The sequence below is a fragment of the Hyalella azteca genome, unplaced genomic scaffold (genome assembly GCF_000764305.2).
Source record: "Hyalella azteca isolate HAZT.00-mixed unplaced genomic scaffold, Hazt_2.0.2 contig3397, whole genome shotgun sequence".
In the NCBI taxonomy this organism is placed as follows: domain Eukaryota; kingdom Metazoa; phylum Arthropoda; class Malacostraca; order Amphipoda; family Hyalellidae; genus Hyalella; species Hyalella azteca.
Genome location: NW_025933647.1, coordinates 286,716 through 311,713, shown reverse-complemented (window position 1 = coordinate 311,713; position 24,998 = coordinate 286,716). Strand labels below are relative to the sequence as shown.

Sequence of the window (24,998 nt, the reverse complement as noted above, 5' to 3'; positions counted from 1 at the left end):
GCGGCTCGCTGACAATAAGGTGTTCGCTGAAGGTTCAATTCATACAACGGCGTGTACGGTGCACATAACACATAGCGTGCAGCATAGTGCGCAAACGAGGGAAAAGGATAAACATTCCTGTTTATTAATCCTGTGCGACACGAAGAATTTAATTAACATTAACATACACGACACGAAGAATTTAATTGAATATTAGTTGTTTCATATTAGTGTTAATCTCACATGAGTTGCCAGTCCTCAAAATAGCAAAAATAAACAATATCATGCTGAAAAAAAATAAATAAATAAATAAAACGCCGGAGCTCAAAAATTGAATAGAATAATATCATTCCTGAAAAGTTTCGAAGACGTTAACATTGATTTCATTTCGAAATCAAGGTTTCAATCATTTGTTTAATTTTCTCATAAAAATGCAATTCAGCGGTGACTCATGTCACTCGTGTGTATTTGACTGTACCTACTTGTACCTATGTAAAGATAAGAGACAGTTTGTTAACATATTCCAACTGAAGTTAGTTCTCTGACAAAATGTAGAGCCGGGCACGACTTTGAAATTGGGAACGCCTAGGACTCGTGTAAGAAGTTATCAATATAATCTACTAATTGTAAAGCAAACAATAACAGTTTTGCGTAAACTCTGCTATGATAAACGTTGCCACACCGATATTTACCAAAGCATTAGAAAATGGACGAAAATTTTAAACGACCATGGTATTAGTTCTCGCTTGAATTAAGTGATAACGGGTTTTCTTTGTACATTAGAGATTTGAGCAGATAGGAGATATAAAAATTTATATGCCATCTTCAACTTATTTAACGAATGTAACGCTTGCAAGCTTTTATTAAATACAAGTTTCTCCGAAAGTTTAAATTATGGGAGATGATTAGCGGAATTTACCTGAAAATGAAAAGGAAAAATTCGGGATTGAAAGGCAAGTCTTATAAAGAAAGATTAAAGATTATGATGCTTCCATGCCTCAGTTATCGACGTCTGCGTGGTGAAGTCATTAAAGTGTACAAGTATACCCACGGTTTATACAAGGTCCCAGAATGAATCCTAGAATTTGAAACAAGAACCAACACCAGGGGCCACAGCTATAAACTAAAAACCTGCGTTGTAACACATCCATGTGACAACATTTCTTCTCGCTTCGAGTCACTGACATGTGAAACAGCCTCCCTGATAGCATCGTTGACGCTCCGAGTATGAACATCTTCAAAAACAGACTAGACGATGCTATGGACGAAAGGGAGCCAGTGGACGCATTGTACCTCGATTTTGCCAAAGCATTTGACAGTGTTCCGCATGAGCGGCTGTTGCGTAAAGTGAAGTCCTTGGGGATTGAGGGAAACGTACTCCAATGGATCAGAGATTTTCTAGTAGGTAGACGACAACGTGTCAGTATTAACGGAACCGTGTCAGACTGGGCATCAGTGCGCAGTGGCGTTTATCGTGTTATATGTTCGAAATAAATGATTTTACTTCTCGATTATACCTTTATGTGCAATACTAATTTTATGTAACCATTTTTACCTTTGTATATTGTTTGTTTACAGAAACCGATTTATAAAGACAACTGAACGAAAAATCGTGTATTCAAATCCTTCGCCAAACGAATATACGTAACAGAAAAGAATCGGCGACAGGCCACATCAGGCCTACACTTCAGCGCCGACATCACTATGTTATGTTATGCAAGAGCATATGTTCAGTCATGAAATGCATAGCACCTTACGGGCCTTGCAATAAGTCCAGCTGCAATCTCAATCAATTGTCAGTTGTAGAAAGCTCGGGTTCCAAAGGCCGGATCCCTCGTGAATCAAGTCACGAAAAGTCCAAGAATCGTTAACAGGCCGTGGTCCAATTTCTTCAGTGCCGACACTTCTATTCCATTCTAAATCCATATCATTCCACGATGATGTCCGTTTCAACATCGGCAATTGTCGGCAGTTTTTGAAGCTTTTTTATTAACTGTGAATGTCGAACCACGACTTTATCGATGAGGTTCTGAGAACTTTACGCCTTGTTCCGTAAAGATTAATGAACTGTCTGGAATAAAACGCCAACTAAGGTGTCTCCAAACCACTAATTTGTTATACTTTAGGCATCCTTAATTAATTCGATTCTGGCACGACTCCTCAGAATCTGAAAGGCCAAAACAGCGTATAATAAAGCGGTTTCAGCGTTTAAAAGGCCGTAGTCCTGCCGCCGCTTCTTAACATCGCAGAATATCTACAGCTTTTCGAGGTCTCGAACGCGCAACTCACTGCGCCAACTCTTCTGTGCTTAACCGCCCGGCCTCTTCGCCGATTCTGACCAGAAACTGGCGCATGGAGCCGGGGGATCGAACCCGCACCTCTCTGCTCCAATCCTGGTATTCTGAACTCTAACCACTAGGCTGATTGTAAACATCGTATAATTTAAAAAAAATAGCGGCAGACATTTTTGAAAGCCCTAATAGCCTGGGTTCTCGAAGTACTTCAGCAATTCAATGAGGTAACATTCGGCTCTGGATTATTTGAGAGATGATGTAAATCTGTTGATCTGCTGAAACTCGCGTAACAAACGAAAAAGCCGTCAACTCGAAGAACACAAAGAAGACAACTTGAAGAGTATTACCATTATTTGCTTAGTTTAATAATTAACGAATGCATAAATGGAGTTTAGCAACGAGCTTTGGTAGATATTGCCTCGAGGGTCATTTATACCGCCGTTGAGGGTGGCGAATCAGATATTAGTTTTATGGAATAAAATACGATATTATCCATGTATTTTAGTCCTGAAGTAATTTGTCATCAAAAGATACACATCGAAGGGAATAAGATATATTTATGCACTTCTAACAATAGAAGAATATATTCTTACATGTAAAGGCACAATAGTCACTTCAGAAATAGCCAATGAACGAAAACTGGCTAAACTATGCTAAGAAATACTGGCATGTAGGTGACCGTGCTGTACGTGAATCTGTTTCTAATAATATTATCTATGCGTTTTGTTGAACGTGAATGTTCATCTAAAAATAGTATTTATGCGTTCAACACACGGCAAAAACAATGAAATGAATTCATTCAAGTTTTAGGTCGATACAACTGTACCGGATTATAGCGGTGAAACGGATTCCTATCAACCAACTTTCTTAGAGAACGTTTAGAAAAGAAGAAGGCTGAAACGGTTTGACATTCAACCAGACCTGACTCGTGACAAACATTATTTATAGGCCGGTAACGCTTGCCAAAGGCTCATTTTTTTGATGAAAATTTTGCTAAACAGTGAAATAAGTGAATTACATATTATTAATAGGCTTTTCTTGATTCAAATTCGTTTGCAAATCTAAAAAAATACCCATTATCTGACCCCGTCTGATCCGATAGCAGTATTAGAGCTCAAGTTGTGACATTTTAGAGCCTTCCGATGGCCTAAGACAACAAAAAAACCAAATGCAGAGCTGAATAATTTAAAATATCCATACTTTTGGGAGTTTAAACTGTCTTCAAGTGACTTATTATTCAAGTAAAGTAGTCAACTCGAACAAAAGACAAGCCTTTGATTATTCCAGCTTAACTAGGAAATTTTTAGCTGGGCGCTAAATAAAACATCAAGCACTCTGCAGCATCCTTTCGTGCAGCTTTGAAATAGTAATTTCTTAGCAGGATAATTAGTTAATACAATCCGCTGACTACAACACCTTTAGACAATAAGGAAACTCGTTATAGTTATGACCTAAAGCGTCGTGCTTATGATAAGGGTTAGTATTTTGTAAACATAAACAGCTACATTACCAAAAACTTGAGATGTCGGCTTCGAAAATTAGGGCAATGAAAACACATCAACTCTTAGGTTATAGCTACACTGAGATTATAATAAAATATTCTTAGGCAGACTTCACGTGTAAACATACTTGGCGTGTGAATGGAGAATCTTGGTTAAGAGGGTCGATGTCAGTTAGCAGTTCAAGGGATCTTCTAGCTAAGAAATCGATCAGCTCAACGTCGGCTGTGTAAATATGAACAGGAAAAATAAAGACCAATGCCCTCTAATCTCCGAAATGTGAAGCAAATTACACTTCCATTGCCAAAAAACATGGACCTTTCCAACGTAAATTTATTACAAAAATTATGACAAATTTCTGAAAGAATAACAGATACATTAAAGAGAAAACATTCAATGTAACTTACTAAATAAAATAAAACTATTGAAATGACGGCTAAAGCAAGAATCCTCAGCGTCAGACACAACACGCTGGCAATCAAAAAAGCAGCGTCAGAGGCGCGGTAAACTTGTACTATGATTGAGGGGCATCAGGGCACGTTCAACTGCGTACTATGGTTTTTAAAGCCAATGTTGTACATTTCGCAAGTAGGTGGTTATTTTCTGGGTGATAAGAAAAGAAAGAAAACTTCTGATTATTATTATTCTGATTGTCAAACGGTTATTAGTGATATATTGAAACTTCGTCTAGTCTGGACGGAATTTTTGAGGCACAGAGAAAAATATTTGAGGTAATGTTTGATTGAAGATGAACTTGAGAGCAGCGTTAATGGCAGAATTGTGCTTGCCGAGAGCTCCACGAGGGCTGTGGTATGCCCTCAAAAAGACTGCACGCGCGACAAGTAATATTTATAAGGCACACATCATCGCTTGAACAACGATTAATTATCGGTAAAAACTGTACACAATTAATCACAAACGCAAAACATGACAAAGACACGCATAATTTAATTGTCCTAAGGAAATATAGGAATCAGGTATCCGTAACAATGCAGGATAACACAATGAAATTTCGATAAATTGGTGCTTAATGCAAACAGACATAAAGTTACAAGATTCTTTAAAATAGTGAACGAATCTTAATTTTCAATTTTCGAAATGTAAATTAAATCTTGCGATATATTGTAGAAAACTTCAGGCGGTTTGGGGTGATCCAAATGGCGACAGGATTGACAGGGACATCCATGAGACATCGAGCATCCAGGCGTCCTCGATGCACGCACGAAGTGCCAGTTCTTATGAGACCTTCGCAGCAGACCAGCTCATGTAGCCCTTGGGCCCGAAGTTCTTGCCGTAGCACGCTGCAAAATTACATTCAATTACCAGTGAGCAGATAACATGAAGAAAATTACGCAGATAATCAGTTGTTCTCAGGTTAAGCTACGTTCAGCAATTGGCTAACCAAACTTCACTCATTAAACGGAAATATATAATCGTCTAAATTGTTCATTAAATGGGAAACTAGCAAATAGGAAGAAAACAATGCTAGAAAAATTCTACAAACACGTTAATAGATACGCATTGGCGCTTTTTTACTGAATTATTTAAAGAGGAATGGCATGATACGAGCCGCAATGTTACAATCGAAAATACATTGAACGTGCACACAATCTCGCTCACTCCACCCTGGTGACGCTAATGTTGCATACGACGATGCAGGGACTCACGGTTGCAGTAAATGTTGCGCTCGTGCTCCCTGATGCTGTGGGAGTCAAGTCTCTTGTTGCACTCCTGACAAGTGAAGCAAGCTTTGTGCCACGCACCCCCCGCGGCCATCACACGCTCTGCCATGAACACTGCCTTGCCTGCACACAACATGACATGAACACTGCCTTGCCTGCACACAACATGACATGAACACTGCCTTGCCTGCACATAACATGACATGAACAGATTGAACACCCACTGCCAAAACAGTTAATAATACCACACGGTATGTAAGAGTATATGGGACAAGAGGCAGGCTACCAAAGTTCACGCCTAGACATAACGAGAAGTTGCACAGTCTGGTAACTGACTATCGAAAGAGCGTATTGGTTTATAATAAAAGTTTCGTTGACGGGGATGCATTGCCCTGAGCTTTTTTAGAAGACCTGACTTGTAAATTAGGATTCGAGTCAGACAGAAGCGCCCGCCGGGTCAGACTTGTCGCCCGACGCTCTAACAAACTCTTCTCTGGCTGGCCCACTCTTGTGCTCCGCGTTGTTCACTGATGTATACACTGAGCAACACACTCATTCGTGCAACACATTACTCCATCACTTAATACATTACATTACTCAATCAAAGCATTAATAATCATGCAATAAGTTGTCCAAGATGGAGGGAAAACTGTTGTCTTTGCGCGTAATGACGGACATAATTTTCGTTATTTTGACTGGCCTGTCTGATACTAACTTGTCTGCTCCCAACATGACTGAAAATTATAGCACATGACACCACATGACGCACATAATTTACATGCAAGACTCACAGCAGCGGGTGCAGGAATATGTTCCTCCACCCCACTTGGATGTGGTTTTGGGGATGTTGGTGATGAGGGGGCGGTTGGCCTGGTTGATGGAGCTCACAGTCTTGTTGATGTTGGCGTTGTAGTTGTTGTTGGTGATGTTGTTGGCAGAGCCGCTCTTGGTGATGGAGGTCTCGCGTGTGATGATTGTGGTATTGTTGTTGGTGGTGCTGTCATCGGTGATGATGGTGGTGGTGGTAGCTGAGCTGCTCACGTGGTTCTTGAGCGGTGCGATGTAGGCCTCGAGGGTGGACGGAACGTTGCTGCGCGGCGGACCGTTCTATTCAAATAATGATAATTAATTTCGCAAATAATTTCCCCGTTGCACATAAGAGTAACATAATTCGCATTTTGTACACACGCATAAAAGTCACGTACAAAAGTGAGACGTGACTTATTTGTGAGGTGTTTTCCATCACGAACAGCTACACAGCTCAGAGTAACATAGGAGTGACAAAAGAAATCTATCAATGGTCAGGAATTACCTAATGGAATGACTACGCGCCCGAAGATAAGTAGTTTACTTTCCTGCAAATAAACAAACCGAGGGCGAACAAGTGACGGTCGTCTGGAACATTTTACGTGTTTAGGTTAAGGCATTCGTTAATTTCGTTGGATCACGCGCTCAGCTTCAGCCAAACATGGCACGCTCCGATTTATCGTTAGTTATGTCCCTTATCCTAAAAGATGCACCACATTTATTTGACTATAATGTTAAATTCCGGCTTAGTATGTGAAGTGATATATTTTGATTATTGTATTTTCAGTAACAAAAATGTACAGTTTATTTCATACTTGACAAATCTGTCTCATGACACTAGCGGCGACAAGCATGGCGCCCAACTCGACTGCGCTGCCACGTCTACACGAGTCGATCGCGTCCAGTATTATGCTCGAGCTATAGAGAATGTGCTACGCCTAAACTTTCAATAATTATTTAGGCATCACATTAGTGAGAAGCAACTCGTGTAGGTGCATATAACCAGCACATTAGATGGTTCTACAAGTAGAACATCAGCCTCGGAGAACTCTGACAATCTGACATAGATGGGCTCCCAGGCCACTTATGGACGTGTAATCCAATTTAGCAGACTAAATAATTTCAAGAGCGCAAAAAATTAAACAGAAATCAAAGTGTATACCTCAATATATGTTATATAAATTCTAAGAATCTGTAAATGTTATTGTTCAATTTATTATTATGTAGGTATATGTAATAACCTGATACTTAGTGCCGTCATCCATGGAGAGGACGCCAGCGCCGACGCCGTAGCCATAGCCCTTGGGTCCGAAGAGACGGCCGTAGCAGCTCTTGCAGTACATCTCGTCCTGGTGATCGGTGACCGAACCGCTGTCCAGCAGCTTGTTGCAGTTCCCTGTACCAGATAACAGCTACTGTACCAGCACTACTCATCACTCAGTCTTGTTGCAGTTCCCTGTACCAGATAACCGCTACTGTCCCATCACACTCAATCAGCTTATGGATGTGCTGAATCAAGTTAACTTTTAGTACTCAAGTCATGAAGCTTGAGATTCGACGTTAGTTAACTTGAGAGATAGAATGTTTATTCAATAGTTCTTAATTAATGAAGGATATTTCTACTATTTAAAATAACGTATTTCAGACTTTCACACTGTGTGTTTTCATCGTAATCTGATTTAGGAAACATAAACATGAATGGTTACAACGTAAATAAATCTTAACAGTAAACGAATAGCGATTATAGTGAAATAAGTTCTTCTTCAAACAGAATCTTTGATGAATACATTTCAAGCGGAAGTGTAATGACATGTTCGGGGCGTTTGTTGGCCTTCATTTCCTGGGCAGCCTTTAGAATTTTAAATGAATTTGTAAGTAGGTATTTTATACGACAGAAACTTTGAAAAACGATTGACTATTTGGCATCTATCTAATAAATTTAAAAAACTTATGTGGTCTTTATAAAAAAATTAGTGCTGACGAAATAGGACAAAAAGCCAATCATCAAACAATACAGAACAACGTAGAAGCATTTCTCAGCAATTGATGGCGTTCATTCAATTAGAATTTGTAGATTCAATTTAGATTCAATCAATCTCAATAATTAGAATTTGTAGATTCAATGGTATAGACTTCCTGTATCATATTCAACAAAAAACTCGATTCTCTGACGACAATTACAACTCTATAAGGTAGCATTTTTCCACATGGAATCCTACCAGAAATGCAACGAACTGAGTAAAATGCTAATGAAGTAAATTGGGGGATCATTTAAGCTGCTAATAGCTGCCTTTTGTTGGAATATTAGCAGGTAAGTGACGCAAAACTGCCGCAATTATTGACTCTGACAATACGACGACCGTGACGCGTCTGTTGCGCTATCATGGCAATTGTGGGCCAGCTGACAAGAGGCTATTATGTGCAACCTTGACAGGCGAGTTAAGTATGTTGCAGGAGCGAAATATCCAGAATGCCGAGGCAGCTTAGCATCAAACTATGATTTTTTATTTGAACTGTTGAATATATGAACTAGGTCCACAAACGTTAAATTTTTGACAATGATATCAAGCGGGTGAGATCCTGCTTTGACTTTTCTATTTGTCTTCTGTCCTTTAGCACAAAAAAGTTGATCAACTTTAGTTTCGACAAGTAGGCTCGACAGTTCTGATCTCCTGTACGATTGTTTGTAACATGTATTTCTTAAGCATCTAGAGATATTTTTTTTACTATTATAACTAGCGCAGTGCATCGTTACATGGGCCCTGTGAATGTCTTCATGCTTACAATTTTTTTATAAATGATAAAAATGTTAACATTCTGTTTTGACAACTAAATTCAAAATGAATTTTCACAATATTCGAAGAGAAAATCGAGGCTGCACAAAATTCTTTTTAAAACTCTGCGTTGAATACAAATCACTGTCATAAGTAGCTTCTCGATTGGATTGCAAATAGTCAATGCGATGTAATTTGATTGAAGCAAATATCTGCACATAAGGAAAACAATTAAACTGACCGCATTTGACGCACATCTTGTGATAGGGTTTGCCGAGGACGATCTTCTCCTCAGCGAAGTAGACGGCCTTCTCGCAGCGAGGACACTTGCCGGGCATGGCTGCTGCTGTGGTGGTACGGTACGCGGGATAACGCAGGACACAACTTCCGTGAAGGTCGGTGGTATACCTGAAATAAGACGAAAAGTTCTCATAATATTTACTTCATTACTTTTTTTAAAGGCCTCCCACACTCACCATTGTTCATTTCATTACTTCATTAAGAAGACAAAAGCAAAAAAATAATAATAATAAAAATAAAAGGAGATAATACCAGAATATTTACTGGCTATAAGAGGATGTTGCTGGAACTAGGTATAATACACAGGCCCATTTTAGAGCGATTTAAATAGATCGAAATTTGTCCCATTGAAGTGAGACGCGGATGGCATTGTGTGCGCGAAGAATACACCTCTGCATGTGCACTGTAATGGTGCACAGGTGCATGGCAAAGTGTGGTGCAGATGCGAGGCCACGTACCTCCCAAGCGAGCTAAGCTCTTACATGCATTTATCACGACCTGCACCTGAGTAAAGAGCGGACACTTGATGCCCGGCCACCTTCTACAGCGTCAAGTTCACTGGGCCGTGACTAACACCTAGCATAGGTGCATTCCTATATGGTGTGATCAACAGCGTCAAGTTCACTGGGCCGTGACTAACACCTAGCATAGGTGCATTCCTATATGGTGTGATCAACAGCGTCAAGTTCACTGGGCCGTGACTTACACCTAGCATAGCTGCATTCCTATATGGTGTGATAAATCACGTCCGGGATATGTGAGCAAATTAAAAATAAGCTCAAGTTACTCAAGTCGATAACACAATGGCAAACGTTGATAAGCGTTCTCAGCGATAAAAGTCAAATTAAATAAAATTTAGTGCTATATTTTTAAATCTTATTAAGCAACATTCATCATAAAAGAAACCTAACAATTTTAGCTAGAAGAAGGACCGTCAATTGATATGAATATGACGTGCAAGAGCATCGAACGAAGCGCAACAGTGGGTAAAATGTTAATGGAATTGCAATACCGTACTGGCTTAATTTGAGATTATATAACACATTGCATTGACTCCACGTGAATAATTTATGTTATCCTTATTTTAAATATCGCATGTTAAGGCCGGTCCGCACGCTCAGTTTTACAAAACGACTTGTCTGCGCAGTTTTAAGTCGGAATGAAATCGTTGCAATTTTTAGCGCGTCCATACGGTGCCGAGCGTGTGAACCGGCGTTTAAAGAGCTAGTAAAATTATTATAAATGTTTCATGCAGGAATGAAATAAACATCAAAACATTTAGATGAACACGGATTTCAAATAACGGTAATATCCGACGTCAATTTAGAGTTACCGCAATTTTTTTAAGACAAGTAACGATCTTAAACGAATTTATATTGGAACCATCCGACACAGGAATTTCGAGAGCGACTTTGTGTAATTTGTAAGAATTTGAGTACGAATAAAAAAAAATAATTAGCCTTAAACTCCGAAGCATATGGACTATGACCGTTTCTTAAGGTAGATTAGACAAAGTGATAATTTATAACCGCTTCCTTAGAACGATTTTTTTGGACAAATTTTTACAGCATTTACCCTTTCCACGCATAACTTTGCAGTAGCAAAACCAATCTTGATAATTATCGAAGATGCGGTCTGGCGTGCGTTTTTAGATTTTTTGTCTGCTTCGTTTTCATGAATCGCACTGAAAGCTAAGATAGTTATTTGTATAAATGATGCTTAAACTTAACAATGTGCGCTATAATATTTGTTCCAAAAGGTTCGAGGAGGTCCATTTATTGTAGAGATCTATCTGATCTATGGCCTGAGCACAATCGCACTGAATTTGCATAAATACAAACGAGTGTAACGAAAATCACAGGGTGACAGAAAAAATACGAATCAACATGCGCTGCCTCTCACCCGGAAAAGAAATGATTCATTTAAGCGCATACAATCAACTTCTCTTCAAAACACTTGGGTAATAAAATATTCATTCAGGTATCATATATATTGCATGGGTACTGCATCAAAATTATTAGATCCAGCGTCAATTATAATATCACATCGTGAGGGACTATAGTGTATCGAAAAAAAGACGTGAAGTAAACAACTCTCGTGGTTGGATGACCTTGCACGGAATTAAAGACCATCTACGATCTCAGGTGCACGTGGTCTAGAGTTAGTTCAGTCCGCGATCTTATTTCCTAATTTTTGATCCAAACCAGTGAGATATTATCCATGGTGGGTAAAAAGCGGATCCCAAGGCATTTCTTTAGCTCTTTCATTAATATCACGCAGCAATCCAGACAATATCCCATGGAACTTTATACAATCTTCCTATAAAATGTCAATCTCCTTGCAATCCGCGCCCGCCTGTCGCTCATGCAGGTTTCGAGGATGATTCAGCAAGTCGGTACTTTATCTGAGAAAATTTACTGGTAGATATTAACGTGAACACTGAAATAAGCGTAATCGAGAGGTACATACAATAAAGTTTCCTAAAAATTTCAAAATATTTTATATATTGAACATATATTTGCAGCAAAGCTGGCCATGTAATAACATCGGAAACATGTAGCCGAAAGTCTATGATTTCCATTAATTTTCATAAAATGAAATTTGTTTGTTGTTAATTGTCTTTTCATTTTCGAGAATATTTTTAACTATCTTTTTAGATTTTTTATCATTACTTGTTACGATCAACAGATTCAGTGTCATAACCTCATACCCATAAGAGTTCATATTGGATTTCTCGCATTAAACGAAGCACTTGCGTTTTTTCGTGTCAGTAATGATTGAATTCGTTTCACAAAGACGGCCGCCAGTTTTATCTTGATTTATTACGCTAATCATTATACTAATAGTTAAACTTCATATACTAAATTAACGTCAAACTTTTAAACTTGTCGAAACCTGCAACAAATAAAGTACGGTACCAGATTATATTAGTTGCAGGCGTATTAAGGTCTCAAAGTGACCAGCAATGCCCCGTTACCAAAAAGTCTTGCAGCAACTCGGAGTTCACACCCATAACCGTGGTAAGCACTGTACCTCTTGTTTAAATTAGGTACTTGGAGTCATCTCCGTTCGCTCATTTAAGGTACATTACATCAATGAAGACCTTTTTCAAAGTTTATTTATAATTTTCCACGTGTGCAGGATCACATGTCTCTCATTTCTCCTCTTGAATGAGCAAACAGTCAAGAGCTCGAGACTCTCCCACAAGACCAGCTTCTCCATCCCGCTGATCAGAGACGCGAAAATTCGCTGGAAAACTTCCAAATTATCGCACAGGAACCGCCGTGAACGGAGCCCACAGCAGGCAGCAGTACACGAGAAGAGAGAATACTGCATTTAGCTTCAAAAAGGCTACCATCGACAATACTTCTCGAATTCTGAAACGTCCACTTGATCTACCTCATCAGAAGTCTACTTTAATTCTGTCACCTTTGGAGAGGTCGCAAACGTGGCCTCGGCACTCATGACTCCTCAGACATCGACAAAATTGAAGAGACTTGCATACTAACTTATTACCATCATATATGTGCGTCAAGCTGGCAATCAACTGCGGTACTACACCACACATCGAGTGTAATCATGGAGCAAAAGCCTTATTTGTGTTATCAATGCGATCTGTTTAAATGCACTACAATACATAATTCGTGCTATACTGTAGTCTCCAAATAGAGTCATTTTCTTTGGATAGAACTTGTGAGATTAGTATTTACCGATTAAATCACGTTAAGCCAAGCAATCATATAATTAGGCTTTTTACGTGTTTCATTGCATGAACCTGCCAGAAATTATTACCTTTTGTACTTTTTTTAAAATTACGAGTCTGTTATGCGGAGTGTTTTATGCATCCTATAGTATCTTTATTGCAATATACATCTGTAAAATACTTCATACTTGAAACGTCCCACCGTACGTAAGTGAAAACAAGTTTTTGCACTGGTGCAGAGCTACATCAACAAATTGAACATTTCAACAATTATCGATCTGAATAACGTTGCACACACTAATTAAAATTTATTAATTAGAATCAGTTAATCTCATGAAATACTCAACATCTATTTGTCAAAGTTTTTCTGTTGTTTGAAGCCTGGCACCGTAAATATGTAGAGGTTGTGTAAGCGAGTACCCACCATATTCATCGTGTCGCGATGTCACCTAGAAATTTTTGTTACGAATGGTTGAATCATAAATTTGAGGGAAAGGTTATATTAAAAAATATAAGAAAAGGCTGGTCTCGAATCGCATGAAAAATTTATCCTAGGCAACGCCGTAAATACCTGTTAGTGTAAAATATAAGATACTAGACGAAAGAAACATTTCAATTGCAAGACGCGTGCAGATGAAAAAAAAAAAAAACTCAGGTTAAACGAGACAAATTCAGGTAAAATGAGACAAAATAAAAAATTCTGGTTAAATGAGACAAAATAAATCTCTCGTTGAATTCGGCATAAGCTTGACAATATTCCGTTCATTGGTCATTTTTACGGCGTTAATTTTGCAAAACGTGAACCAAAGGAGAAAATTGTAGCAGGCGAAAAAAAATCAGTGAAGCAGGTGCACGAGCACGACCCTGTTGCACCTGAAGCAACATACGTTGAACTTGCAGCTTGCAGCACCAACAAGTGCCAGCTGTGCAACCAGAGTGACACATCACAGGTACTCACAGTATGGTTCCCTTCATCCTACGAGATGTTGCAGAGAAAATTGTGTTCAGATTTTGTAAATTTTCTTTCTTCCTAAATAAACAGCTTCCTTTATTAATGTGAATACAGCTTCCAAAATGTTCAAAAGTGTATAAACAAAACAGTTGAATTGTGGAAGTATTAGTATTGTTATTTTGCTTAATTTGAACATTATTAAAAAATTAGAAAGCATAGAGCATGTAAAGACACAAAATTTTTATTGGATAAATTGCATTATATTCATTAATTTCTGTCAAATGCGGTGAATTTACTTGACATTTTCTTTGCTTTTAAATTGTTGAATAGTGCCATTTCTGGAATGAGCGTTCACTTAATTTACTCGTCACTAAACTGTCTAAAACAGAAGCCCAAGTTAGAGCCTAACATGTGATTTTGTACGCTTTTCCAGGCACTCGCCAAACCTCGTTGCACTCCATAGTTTAATTGCGCATATTGATAAATATTAACTACTTTAAAGATCTAACTGCGACCCAAACCAATTATTAGACACGTAGGGTTTATCATCAAGCGCTTCTTATAGGAATAATTAAGTGCTTAGGAGAACAAGACGAAACCTTCCCTGGATAGATTTGTTTTTTGCTCACAACTTTCTGAGGAAAACAAGGTAGATATCAGAATTAAAAAAACATATTTTTGTTCATACCATGTCAGTTATTTCGTTATTTCCTTAATTCTAACAAAATTCGAATAACTTACTGACATCTTTATTACGTTCGCGTTGAACAATACTGTCTTTCGTTGTTCATGTCAGCTTTCAAATTTTGTTTACTATCCTGCACAATCAAAGACTTGAGGTAAATAAAATAACTACTGAATCTTATGAAAATTTTAATTCTGTAGATTAATTCGTATGTGCACCCAATCTGTAAATTTGTTGCAAAAAGTAATATATCAGAGGGATAAGTTGAAAGGGCCATAATTCGTGAGAATTTAGATACGTGTAATAATTATGAAGTAACTAACAGTGCTATTGAAACAAGGGGCTTAGCAGGGGCTGTGATCTCATCGGACGGCTAGTGCTGGGACTCAGGTTGCCTATAGAGCGCCATATTGCGTTTCAGGCAAGCATCACACATGTGTATATACAAGGTCTTGTTGCTGACTGTCCACCTTACGCTGCAGGCATAGGCAACAACGAATACATAAATATATAATGGTAAAATATCTCTGTTCATGACGTGCCTAGTGGGTGTATGAAGTACCTAAGCGGTGCACAAAAAAGTAGCCTGAGGTGCAGTGGCAGCAATTAAAGCCTCGGTACAGGTGTGTAAGAGCACACAGCAGCGGCCCAGCTTCCACCATCAGCAGCTGCCACACTGGCTAGGTCACTACCATCCGACTGACACAACGAACTATCATCTTACACATTCTAAAATTTAACCGTGATATTAGCTTGGTCAACCCTCTGTCAACAGACAGTAAATGTATCCGACGAGGTTAGGAGATTAAAAACATAGAAAGCAGAATTCAAATACTTTTATCCTGTGAATTTGGGTGCATCAAGCAGCTAGGTTCAAACTTTATCCAATGCTGAGCATGCACTGAGTGTTGCTACATTGAAAAAGTGTAGGAGTTTTTTCGTTAGTTTCTTTATCCCGTCTTATTAGTTATTTTGAGATATTTATATTTACATGTCGTCGCGATTTGTCGTAAGGGCGGCATAATAGCATAGTATGTAAGCTACTGTAACCATCTAAACTGGGGCGTCGCACGTATGTGCATTGCGCACCCTCGTGCCCTATCACGGCTGGTCCCCTCCAGCGCTCCAGTTCACACGGTCATACGGGGGTGCATTACCCTCGTATAGTAACACGGCCAGCGCTCCAGTTCACACGGCTACTCGGAAGTGCGTCACGCTCTTCGCACACCTGGACACTCAGCTCAAGGTCCATCAGCTTTAAAAATTGCGACTGTGTTAAGTCGCGTCGTACAGAAGGGACAAAATCATGTCTGGCTCAAGATCGATCTGAATAATATAATAATAAGTTCCGTATTCGATTCATACTAAAAACATAATTGCATGTAATTTCAACTTGATTTATAGATAGTAACTAGTTTCCATAAACAATGTTAGCAATATATATGTATATATAAGGAGATTTTGTTGAACGCCAAGTCTCATTTCTGTAATCAATACAATTTTGATCGAATCGTGCTCTCACCTCGATATGAACTGTACATAACTTAATATCATAGATTAAAAGTACCCGATAGTCACTGTATAATATCGTTCTATTATTGAGTTACACAACACACAACTCCACCAGAACAAAGGTCAAGAAATGCGCGGTTAAAATACTGCGCGACCCCGCATGCATTCCTGGGGCTTCTCTGTTAGATGCCAACTAACGAATCACCTTAACGCATCAAGAGCGATACAAGAACACGATGAGAAATTCTTACGACACGACTTTCAAAGCAACATTATGAAATTATATTTTTGTTGCATAATAATTACTTATTACTGTCGGTCAAGTCACATAATTAACATTGCATGATCGGCCAAAGTGAGCGAGGAATTCAATCATAATTGTCTAGTCGACTTTGTCAACGCACAGTAATTTCTCAGTCGAATTAGTCAGCGTCATTATTCTCTCAGCCAATATGAAAAAAACATAGAAGGACAAAAACTGACATGATTTGTTATTGATTCTCTCAGTCTTGATTTTGAAGGAACTAAGGTTCTAGTTAGACTTTTACTAACGCAGATGACATCAATATAATGGAGAAATTGCAACATGCTGATAGAGTGTGAAACGAAGGTTCAAAACATCTCCCGCCGAAGGCTCATTTATCACAAATCATAACAATTCAACGTCCATAAGAAATTTTCAAGCCATTTGAAAAAATTTGGCTAATAAGGGTACACTTTGGTATGAAAAATTGAACAAATACACTCTATGTAAATAAATAAACACTGATCGTACGCTGCGTTCTTCAAAATAGCAGGCAGTTTCACGACATATTTCAGGATTTTACGATAATAATATTTTACGTTTTCATTCTCATGGACCCCAATGTCTCCGCGGTCGCGCATGCCATGAATCGTGGCGTAACCGTCATGGCTCCCCGCACAAAGACTCAGGAGTCAAGTTACACTATACAGCAATCAACCGTCATGCAGCAACACAGCGGACACCTTGAGACTGCTCAACGAACCCTCGACTTGCTAGGACTCTCTCTCTCTCTCTCGGGACACACCTAGGGCGATGTATGTCTCATCTTCATTTAATTTTGGCGAATCATAATAGTGAGTTTCGGCAATTCTGACCAGTCTTTCAGTTACCAAGAAAGTTTCAGGTTACTTATTGCTCTGTGAGAAAACGCTGTCTGATTATTTTCACGGGGAATCAATATCTGAACGGAAATGATTAATCTAAAACGTTGAAAATTCAAGTAATTCATGCTTTCGGGATAGCAACGGCAAAAAAATCATTATTCGATTTTTTATTAGGAACACATGAAGGTGATAGAAGCAGTAGCAGATGGGAAGAAAAAAATATAACTCAGTACTCACTGCAGTGAGTGACAGAGCGCGCATTTTCTCGTCGACGAAAACGTGAAGTCACGAACGGACAGACGGACGGACATGGCGAGTACAATAGTGAATTTTTCCCATAAATGAGAAAATGCGCTAAAAAGGCAGTCAATGCCAATCCACTATCACTTTTACGATGGCATGGTGGGAGGGCTCGGGCTGAGCTATATGGCAAGACTCCTCGGCAAGGGAGGAAGTCTTTCAGGCAATAACCGACACTATGGCAATCTTTAGGAGTGACCGTCGGAAGGCAATAGAAGTTATCCCGTTGAGGGGTCACAGCCCCAGATACCGATGAAGGGCACCTCTGTTGGCACGACGATAAGCCAGCAATGTGGCCCCCAGCGTTGCCGGCAACGCGGTATCACGGATACAAACCTTCCGCTGCCACCACCCATGTCCTTTGCTCTCTGTGTGCTTTGGTGACTAGGCAGTGAACGCGTCTAGCTTGCCAATGTCCTTTTGCGCGTTGAATAAGCGTTTGATTGAGCAAAGTGCAACTAAGTGTGCAATATATGCGACTAAATAAGTATCGCTACAATGAAAATAAACTTACTGAATTCCGCCCATTTCATGCAACGGTTGCAACCCTTTCGTCTCTAACACATTATGCAATAAATGAGTGTAAATTACATGAATTTATGCTTAAATATTATGAACTTAGAAAAAAGAAAGAAAGTTCTCCATTTTTGAAAATTCATAATCAAGTTGAGAAATTGAGAGCACTCTTGAACATTTAGAATGAATTGCATGGATCAGGTTATTAATTATCCTTCGGGAAAAATGTCCGTCGGTATCTGAATGTAGATGAGAAGATTTAAAATAGAGCTAATGAGGAATTTTGCATATTTGTATACTAAGCGAAAAATTCAAGTAGCGTCATGAGGCTCAATAAATTAATAGAGAGCAGAATAACACAATTGGCAGAAGTGTGGTCATGTACAATGTACATCGCACGCGGTAACAATTTTGCTCGAGTCGACGTACGCAAGCGACGCCCAAAGAAAAGAACCGGAACCGGGCTAGAGTGCCGCTAATTTCAAAGCACTGAAACAATAGGTGCGTGATGAACGCCCTCATAAACATCTCCCCTGCTCGCTGATCTGGCAGATACGAAGACGCTTTTCATTTCTTTCAGTAATAGCGTGCATCCGTGTAAGGGAATAGATCTTGAGAAGACACCCAGTTGCGAAGCGCACTACGACGAAGCAACGCAATACGAATGTTTGGTACGCTTTCACTTTTTTACTGATGCATTTCCTACGTTTTTCCCTGACAGTGTATAGGAAGAAAGATAAGAAATATTTATTGCATCAGATGTCAGTCCTGAAAAGGAACCGCGAGTTGATTTCCATATAAGCTCCATTTCCTGCTACAGATTAAAATTCACGCTTTCGGCCAAGTTTTGGAAGAAAACCCTCCACTTATCATCAGTTATATCAATTGTAAGAAATTTAGACAATACATATAGCATTTTCGGAAATTCACTGCGATCATCTAAATTCTAAAAGATGGAATGCATCAATGAAAGCTTGTCAATTGATATGATTTAGCAGAAAACTAAATTGAAATAAGTTTCTGCATGAGCAAAGATATACTGGTTCCATGTCTTTGAGGTCAAAGAAATTCGCGGAAAACGTGCACAACCATGCACGTGACGGCACATAATCCACACCGTCTACTAATCTTTGGAGTAGTGAAGTGTGGAGCAGAGCAAAGCAGCCGCGCTTCACACAGGAATTCAAAGATGTTGTCTGAATTGTTTAATTTTTTTACGATTAATGTGATGATTAACTTTGGTTCCTATTAGATTTTTTAAATTAAATAAATCCTTCGTAACAAGTCATTCGCGCGAAGCTGTGTTAACTCAATGATACACAGTTCGGTCTCCAGAGTGATGAATGAATGCCTTAGAACTAATGTTATAAACTCGTCAGTATATGGCCATTTTCAAATCACAGATCAGCTTGAGAAGTGATTTGATTTTCTTCATTTCCATGCAGATAGTTCAGTGAATACTATAATTTTATCTTTAACATCGTAACTTCAACCCAGAACAGTTTATAAAAATCTGTGACAGTTTTATAAAATTCCTCCTGCAGTTTAAAGTCAAAATGAATCCTCTTCTAAACTAAAACCACTGCGTCGGCTGCTGCTGCTGCGAGGGGAAGTGGATTGATGAGCTCAAGATTTATCGTGACTTAACTTACTCGAAGATCTATTGAATGCGGTCCATATAGCTGTTTTAATTAGTTCTTTTGCTTCTTCGTATCTCATTTTCCGCTCGCCTTGAAACTTATTCATAGTTTCCTTAGTATTTAATTTGCTATCGATGTTTCTTACAAAATGTCTTGATAATTTCTTGGTAGAATGAATATAATTTTAAGAATAATCGATGAATATTTTATTACCCTAAAATTTTATTTCATGCCAAAATGTTTCAACTTCAAGAGACAGTAGAATTAACACTCCCAGAAGCAACAAAACTTGCAAATATTAGTGATGCTTGTTACATTTAACAGAGTGCTTGGCTGGGAGGAGTTCCGGTGCGGCACTCCGTGAGTTGCGCATGTAGCAAAGGACCTCACGTGTTGCGTGCAGCTACAGCGAGCACTGATAAAAAATGGTCGGAACGACGTTTTAGCGACCGGCCGCATCGTGAACATTTTTTTTTTAATTAACGTATGAAATCCGAACCATGGTAGTCAAATTTCACGGGACAGTCGGCCACTAAAACGCCGGTCTGACCGTTTCTTTCTCGGACAGTGCAGTGCAGTGGTTCCCAAACTTTTTCAGGCTGGCGCCCCCTTTGGCTCCATACTGAATTTCTGGCGTCCCCCACAGACACATATAAAAACATACGCCTCTTTCTTGAAATTTAGTACGCTACAATTTTAAAAGATAAAAGTTAAACACAAATGTGCATTTCACAAATAGAACCCCATTTAGTAAACCAATATGTTTTTCAGCTGTTTTTTACTGTTTCAACACTAGAAACCTAGGACTTCTCGGGCAAATTTACGGTCGGACTCGTGGCCGGTCTCACGGTCAATCTCCAAATTCAGTGATCAGGGAATATCTCCCAAACTAATGAACGAATATCAATGAAACTTGGAACATGTATTCACCAGAACCTAACGGTGATGTTTAGCACGTGAAAATTTTTTGAATTTCACCTTCATTCGTGAGTTATATTGCGATACAGGCCGAAATTCGCAGTGATCAAAGAATTTCTTCCTAACTATATACTGAACAGATTCGAACAAAATTTTGAATACACACTCCTAACTACCAAACGGAGATTTTATTTTTTTGTTTAAATTTCAAAAATTTTCAATTTTGCCTTCGTTTGCGAGTATTTTTTTTTATTTCACCGTCATTCTTGATTTCACACTTCCTTATATTCAGCCCGTATCGCCGGGTAATTTGTCGCTTATATTCGCGGCGATCAAGAAATTTATCTAAAATACTCAACAGATTTCAACGAAACTTTGTACATAAATACCTAACCTCCCAACGGTGATGTTTAGATCGTGACAATTTTTATATTTTGCTTTTGTTATCGAGTAATACAGATATAGGAGGAACGACCGGCTTTTATACCGGCCGGTTTAACCAAGAGCCGTTTACGTATAGCCGTATAACTCGCAAACGAAGGCAAAATCGAAAAAATTGTAACGAGCTAAACATCACCGTTGCTGAGGTCAGGTATTCAAATATTATGTTTCGTTCAAATCTGTTCAGTAGTTAGGAAGACATTTCTTGATTACTGCGAATTTAAGCACGTATTGCTGTTTAAATCACGAATGAAGGTGAAATAGAAAAAAAACTCGCGAACGAAGGCAAAATCGAAAAAATTTTCACGAGCTAAACATTACCGTTCGGTAGTTAGGGCCGTAAATTCTAAATTTAATTCGAATCTGTTCATTAGTTTGGAAGAAATTCCTTGATCACTGTGAATTTCGGACCGTATTGCCATATAACTCACAAATGAAGGCAAAATGCAAAAAATGTTCACGAACTAAACATTACCGTTAGGTCCTAATGAATACGTGTACCAAGTTTCAATGAGTTAAGTTCATTAGTTTGGGAGGTATTCCTTGATCATTGAATTCGTAAATTGGCCGAGACACCGCGGCCGCGAGTCCGGCCGTTAATTTGTTCGAGACGTAAACCCAGGAGAGATTAAAAAAAAAACAGATCTGGGTGAAAAAACCATCGATGGGAGTCATGTGCTGCACGTGTTGTGTACAAATTGTCAAACAAACGCTCGAACTTTTGACTTCGACTTCGTACTGCCGCCCCCCTATCACCCTCTTCTTCCTTACTGCCCCCCAAAATCTTTCCACCGCCCTAGGGGTGCGATATCGCCCACTTCGGGAACCACTGGTGTAGTGCATGCCAAGCCAAGCACAAGGGTTCACGTAGCATGGCACCTCCAAGGTATAAACAAGGGGCTGCAACTATAACTGGCGCACATCTGATAACTATAGATGCAAAAGAAATCATTGTTCCTCAGAGGCGTGCGTTCACGACACACGTAATCACATAAATTCCCACAATAAGCCTGAATATTAACGTATTTTTAATAGACGCGGTATCATGTTCAACCACGAGGGTGGACACACACCGTATTTTCTGCTACTATCCCATCTCTTGCCCCCTGCATTTTGCGAAGGCGGTAAATAGAAACTGAGCCTCGCGGGGAACAAGCAAGGCACCACAGCATCCGGTCGACGGGCGCGTCCCGTCATGCCTCAGCGTCCGGTGGACGGGTCTCGGGTAGACGGGCGCGTTCCGTCATGCCTCAGCGTCCGGTGGACGGGTCTCGGGTAGACGGGCGTATTCTGTCGTGCCTCAGCGTCCGGTGGACGGGTCTCGGATAGACGGGCGTATTCTGTCGTGCCTCAGCGTCCGGTGGACGGGTCTCGGGTAGACGGGCGCGTTTCGTCTGCCCTGCTGCATGGAATCTTACATGGCTGCCATCGATGATCAACATCATTACAGTTTTACAACTGCAATTCTCTCTACTGAACAGCGTGGTCCCTACAGTCTCACAACTGCAAATGTCATTGCCACACAACTGCAATTTTTACTGTAACACACTCACAGCTGTGACTGTCCTAACAGTCTCACAACTTCAATTCATATGGTCTTACAACTGCAATCCTTACTTCGCAAATGTTGCAATCCTTTCAAGCAAACAACTGTTTCCCTTACTAGGTAGCTCAAGACTGCGTTCCTGATGCCATTCAACATCGTTCCCACTGCTGTGAAACCGCGCCATCAGGAAAGAACCTCGACTAATAGAAATATAAACTATTATCTTCAAAATTGAAATATTTTAAATAATGCTTATGTAAACTCATGCTAATGTAAACTAAGTTTAAGCATTAAAACATCAGCTGAAAGCCCATCGACAATGGGGAATTATTTTCATAGAATAACATTCAGTCAATTTTAATTCACTCTGATTGTGTTAATCTCGTTATTATCAATCACTTACAATACAAGTGTTTATTTTTCCATTGAGAAAGCTTCTACAACCATATTTTACTGAACTATATATTCAAATTTTTTTCCGTTACACTTCAAAAGCTGAGGAAGCTACAACTTTATAAATTTTTGCAGAGGACATGTGACATGTCAATGGCAAATAGATGATATTATGATTATCACTGATTTATTCACATGAAAATCCTATTTGCCTTTGAGAAACGAAGGTTTTGCACTCATACTATAAACAATTCTGTTACAGACTCGAGTGTTTCAACATCACTAAGGCCGTCCAGGTTATATATAGTGCATCCGCCTGGGCACATGCCTCAAAACGTGGCGTTCGCAGCCGCCTCTGAACCCTGCTTGCTTACGTGCCGTACCAAATGCAGTCACTACAAATACTGTGGCAAGTTATGCTTAGAAAACAGTCTATGTTCTGACTTGTCACTCGTATGCATGTAATTAACGGAGTAATATGTTATGCTCGTAATAAGTAAATACATTATTATATACGGTAATACTTCTATAATACCGGTATGCTTTATATGATATAATTTATCATAATAAGATAAAAAGAAGTTCACGGTCAAAATAGGCAATGAGCAAAAATTAAGTTCGTCATGAAAAATAACTGTCAATTCAACTCTAATAGACTGTGAATTAGGCCATTTCATAGCACAAAAACGGGCAGCTTATATATGTGTATTTGACAATATTCTGTTTGCCGCATGAAATATTTACTTGTTTAAACTGCAATAATGTAAAACTATCATACGTGAAATATGGAAGAATTTGTCATTGTCAACTTGTCAAGCTTCAAATGACTACCGTACGCGAAATAAACATGTTAATAACATAAGGAAGGAGCATTGAAAATGAATCGAAATTTTTTTGAAATAAAACATCTACCGCCAATCCGTAGCATAAAACCAGGACCTATATGGAACATGCAGGGAACACTGCAACTAGCTACAAGACTTTTCGAGCATAGCCCGCCATGCAATGCAATGATTACACAATCGAGTTGCGTGGTTATCATCAAAACTTCATTTTGAAATCTAAGCGGGAATTTAAGCTGCCAGATATATTATCACTGTAATTACATTGTTTTATGGTACCATGCATACACCAGCGATAATATAACAAATAAGAATGACGTAAACGTTTATACAAAAACTCACAGTTCATTCCCAATACAGATTTTCACTCGAAACAATGCCAAAGCTAACATTCGAAATGGGCAAACAGCCTAAGCCAAGTTAATAAGTCTTAATATGTATCAAGCTGGTTCACAACAATATAATTGCGATAGTAAGTTGATGACTAAATACATCTCGAAATTAATTATTTCAGATTTACCTCTTACGTCGTCTATTTCAACACTGGATTTAGGAGACTATTTCTGTCGTAACCTCTCTCCTCCACAGACTCAAGGCAACTGGAGCAGTAAGCAGTCTGCCTGCTGCCAGTCTCTGTCCAGTCAGCGCTCAGCGACTCAGCGTCAGCGCACCAAAGCCAATTCTGTGGTTGTCAGTGAAGTTATGCCTCAACTCGACCTTTTGGGCACATTATAGCCTGTTGAGTCTGAATTCATATGTAAGCGCTTCAATGAAACAGATGAATGAATACGGACCCTTCGTACTTTTCCGTAGAGCTGATTTCAGTTACAATATGTTAAAAATTAAAAGACACATGCGAATTTTAAATCATGAGTTATCGCGGAATACATTCATGAAATAATATTGCCCGTATCTTATTTTATTTAGATGTTTACTATTTTTGTGTTGAGTATTGCAGCAACTCCCTTCCACCAAATCTACCGTTTGCAGCATAAACTCAGATGCAGCACGAACAAATGCGAAGTACAGATTGTTGTAGCCAGATATTTTCTCACCATAAAAATAATTGGCTTACAGCAACATGTGA

General features: G+C 39.1%; 1 protein-coding gene across 1 annotated transcript; it reads right to left on the bottom strand.

The window, feature by feature from the left end:
* Positions 1–2,810: 2,810 nt before the first annotated feature.
* Positions 2,811–24,522, bottom strand: LOC108679048 (cysteine and glycine-rich protein 1). Its single transcript, XM_018167559.2, has 6 exons — positions 24,432–24,522; positions 9,277–9,443; positions 7,503–7,657; positions 6,246–6,561; positions 5,440–5,577; positions 2,811–5,073 (listed from the first exon to the last, which is right to left on the bottom strand). Exons 2-6 carry the CDS (start codon positions 9,371–9,373, stop codon positions 5,009–5,011), a joined length of 771 nt encoding a protein of 256 aa, XP_018023048.1. The 5' UTR covers positions 9,374–9,443; positions 24,432–24,522; the 3' UTR covers positions 2,811–5,008.
* Between the last annotated feature and the right edge of the window lie 476 nt (positions 24,523–24,998).